This window comes from Physeter macrocephalus, chromosome 8 (genome assembly GCF_002837175.3).
Source record: "Physeter macrocephalus isolate SW-GA chromosome 8, ASM283717v5, whole genome shotgun sequence".
NCBI lineage: Eukaryota > Metazoa > Chordata > Mammalia > Artiodactyla > Physeteridae > Physeter > Physeter macrocephalus.
The window spans coordinates 47,178,794-47,182,776 of NC_041221.1; the positions used below are offsets into that span (position 1 = coordinate 47,178,794).

Genomic DNA, 3,983 nt, shown 5'->3' on the forward strand with positions numbered 1-3,983 from the left:
AAGTAAGTCAGAAAGAGAAAAACAAATACCGTATGCTAACACATATATATGGAATCTAAAAAAAAAAGAAAAAGTAGTTCTGAAGAACTTAGGGGCAGGATAGGAATAAAGACGCAGACCTACTAGAGAATGGACTTGAGGACATGGGGAGGGGAAAGGGTAAGTTGGGATGAAGTGAGAGAGTGGCATGGACTTAACATATACTACCAAATGTAAAATAGATAGCTAGTGGGAAGCAGCCGCATAGCACAGGGAGATCAGCTCAGTGCTTTGTGACCACCTAAAGGGGTGGGATAGGGAGGGTGGGAGGGAGGGAGATGCAAGAGGGAAGAGACATGGGGATATATGTATATGTATAGCTGATTCACTTTGTTATAAAGGAGAAACTAACACACCATTGTAAAGCAATTACACTCCAATAAAGATGTCAAAAAATAATAATAAATTTAAAAAAAAAAGGTCAGAAGACCTAAATAGATATTTCTCCAAAGAAGACATACAGGTTGCCAACAAACACAAGAAAGGATGCTCAGCATCACTAAACATTAGAGAAATGCAAATCAAGACCACAAGGAGGTATCACCTCACACTGGTCAGAATGACCATCATCAAAAAATCTACAAACAATAAATGCTGGAGAGGGTGTGGAGAAAAGGGAACCCTCTTGCACTGTTGGTGGGAATGTAAATTGATACAGCCACTATGGAAAACAGTATGGAGGTTCCTTAAAAAACCAAAAATAGAACTACCATATCACCCAGAAATCCCCCTACTGGGCATATACCCTGAGAAAACCATAATTCAAAAAGATACATGCCACAGTGTTCGTTGAAGCACTATTTACAATAGCCAGGACATGGAAGCAACCTAAATGTCCATCAACAGATGAATGAATAAAGAAGAGGTGGCACATGTATACAATGGAGTATTACTCAGCCATAAAAAGGAACAAAATTGTGTTATTTGTAGTGAGGTGGATGGACCTAGAGACTGTCATAAAGAGTTAAGTAAGTCAGAAAGAGAAAAACAAATACCATATGCTAATGCACATATGTGGAATCTACAAAACCAGTACTGATGAACCCACTGGCAGGGCAGGAATAAAGACACAGTTGTAGAGAACAGAGTTGAGGACATGGTGGGGAAAGCGGAAGCTGGGATGAAGTGAGAGAGTGGTATGGACATATATACACTACCAAATGTAAAATAGATGGCTAGTGGGAAGTACCTGCGTAGCACAGGGAGATAAGCTGGGTGCTTTGTGACCACCTAGAGGGGTGGGATAGGCAGGGTGGGAGGGAGGCTCAAGAGGGAGGGGATATGGAGATATATGTATACATATAGCTGATTCACTTTGTTGTACAGCAGAAACTAACACGACATTGTAAAGCAATTATACTCCAATAAAGATAAAAATAAATAAAATAAAATAATTACAGTGGTTTTGTATTACGTTCCATCCTGAGTAGGGCTAATCTTCCTGTATCATTTTAAAGATGTTTTTATTTTCTCACATATTTATTCTTACAGATGTAATGTAGAATTAAGATTGTTGACACATTTTAAAGAATGGATTTTTTTTCCCCCATCCTCTTGCTTTTGCCTTGGTTACTTGTAAGTGCTTTCTATTCTCCTTAATTCTTTTCCACTGATTTTTTTTTCCCATTGTCTTATTGTGGTTTTTCTTTTTACTTCGTTCCTAAAGAGAGGCTGTCATTTCCCCCTCTCTTTCTTCTTAAGCACCTGTTATATGTAAGCACTGTACTAATTCCTGGGCAGGAGGGGTTACACGGTGAATTAAAATTAAAATAAACCAAGTGAAATAAACAAAGCATATTATGAAATAAAACTGAAATAAAATAATAGCAGTTTGTAATTAAAATAGTGTGCCTTGGGGAGGACTAAAAAGTTTTACTTTTAAGCATAATATGTCAGCTTTTGGTCAGTTTGTTTATTTTTACATTTTTAAAAGATTTTTTTCCTTTTTTTTTTTTAAGGGTCATACAGCAATGCTTCATACTGGCTCATGGCATCCCAAAATAAAGGGAGAATTTGTGACTTGCTCAAATGATGCGTGAGTATTGTTGGTAATTCATCTAATACATTCATATATTTCAGTATTTTCTTTAACCTTTATATTGTAGCAATCTTGCCAGTAAAGTAAGAGATAGAATATTAGGAATCCTGATGTTTATATAGTCTTGTTCTCAACTTTACCTTGAATTTAGCTGACAGTATAAGGTTTGCTTAAATAAATATGGAAGCAATAAAAATGAGAGTTGGAAGAAATTCAACTAGAGTTTATTAGGGAGCACAGTGGATCAGATTGATGCTGTTAAGTGGACTCAAATGACTTTAAACTTTGTTACTTTTTATAGTAAAGGCTGATTTCCATCTGAATCTAATAGCTTATATAAATTTGTTTTTTAAATGATGGTTTTTTTGGAAGTAACAACTGAAAAAATTGATTTAATGGTTATTCAGATTCTTTTTTCAAAAAACTAATTAATTAATTTGGCTGTGTTGGGTCTTTGTTTTTGCGTGCGGGGTTTCTCTAGTTGCGGCGAGTGGGGGCTACTCTTTGTCGCAGTGTGTGGACTTCTCAATGCGGTGGCTTCTCTTGTTGCGGAGCACGGGCTCTAGGCACGTGGACTTCAGTAGTTGTGGTGTGCGGGCTCAGTAGTTGTGGCTCGTGGGCTCTATAGAGCGCAGGCTCAATAGTTGTAGCGCATGGGCTTCATTGCTCCGTGGCATGTGGGATCTTCCCGGAGCAGGGCTCGAACCTGTGTCCCCTGCATTGGCAGGCGGATTCTTAACCACTGCCCTCCAGGGAAGTCCCTATTCAGATTCTTTTGCATTATATTTGTTGGCTTAGGATTCAAGAGTATTACAGGGAATATTTGAGCAGCTTTTTCCTGAATTGTTATATTGTATGATTCATTTTTACTATCAAGAGTAGTTCAAAAGAATGAGTTATTTCTAATATTACAGAGAAAATTACAATGAAAAATCTTATAAATGAAAATATACAGATGGTATTACTTAGGTGAAACACATATTTTATTTATTTATTTATTTATTTTTAATAGATTTTTTTTTTTTTTTTTTTTTTTTGCTGTACACGGGCCTCTCACTGCTGTGGCCTCTCCCGTTGCGGAGCACAGGCTCCGGACGCGCAGGCTCAGCGGCCATGGCTCACGGGCCCAGCCGCTCTGCGGCATGTGGGATCTTCCCAGACCGGGGCACGAACCCGCGTCCCCTGCATCGGCAGGCGGACTCTCAACCACTGCGCCACCAGGGAAGCCCTTTAATAGATCTTTATTGGAGTATAATTGTTTCACAATACTGTGTTAGCTTCTGTTGCACAACAAAGCAAAACAGCCATATGCATACCCATGTCCCCATATCCCTTCCCCCTTGATCCTCCCTCCCATCCTCCCTATCCTACCCCTCTAGGTCATTGCAGAGCACCGAACTGATCTCCCTGTGCTATGCTGCTGCTTCTCAACAGCCAGCTATTTCACATTCGGTAGTGTATCTATGTCGATGCTACTCTCACTTCGCCCCAGCTTCTCCCCCCCATCCCATGTCATCAAGTCCCTTCTCTATGTCTACCTTTTTATTCCTGCCCTGCATCTAGGTTTATCAGTACCATTTTTTTTTTCAGATTCCATATATATGAGTTAGTATACAGTATTTGTTTTTCTCTTTCTGACTTACTTAACTCTTTATGACAGACTCTAAGTCCATCCACCTCACTACAAATAACTCAATTTCATTTCGTTTTATGGCTGAGTAATATTCCATTGTATATATGTGCCACATCTTCTTCATCCATTCATCTGTCGATGGACACTTAGGTTGCTTCCATGTCCTGGCTATTGTAAAGAGAGCTGCAGTGAACATTGTGGTACATGACTCTTTGAATTATGGTTTTCTCAGGGTATATGCCCAGTAGTGGGATTGCTGGGTCATATGGTAGT

General features: G+C 39.1%; 1 protein-coding gene across 2 annotated transcripts in view; it reads left to right on the top strand.

Annotated features, from left to right (window-relative positions):
- WDR70 (WD repeat domain 70) overlaps nt 1–3,983 on the top strand; it is a 318,682-nt gene that overhangs the window by 114,738 nt on the left and 199,961 nt on the right. For both annotated transcript variants that reach the window (XM_028492854.2, XM_024119956.3), the window contains exon 9: nt 1,998–2,074. In XM_028492854.2, coding sequence (XP_028348655.1) covers nt 1,998–2,074 — 77 coding nt within the window. The remainder of the gene's footprint in view (nt 1–1,997; nt 2,075–3,983) is intronic.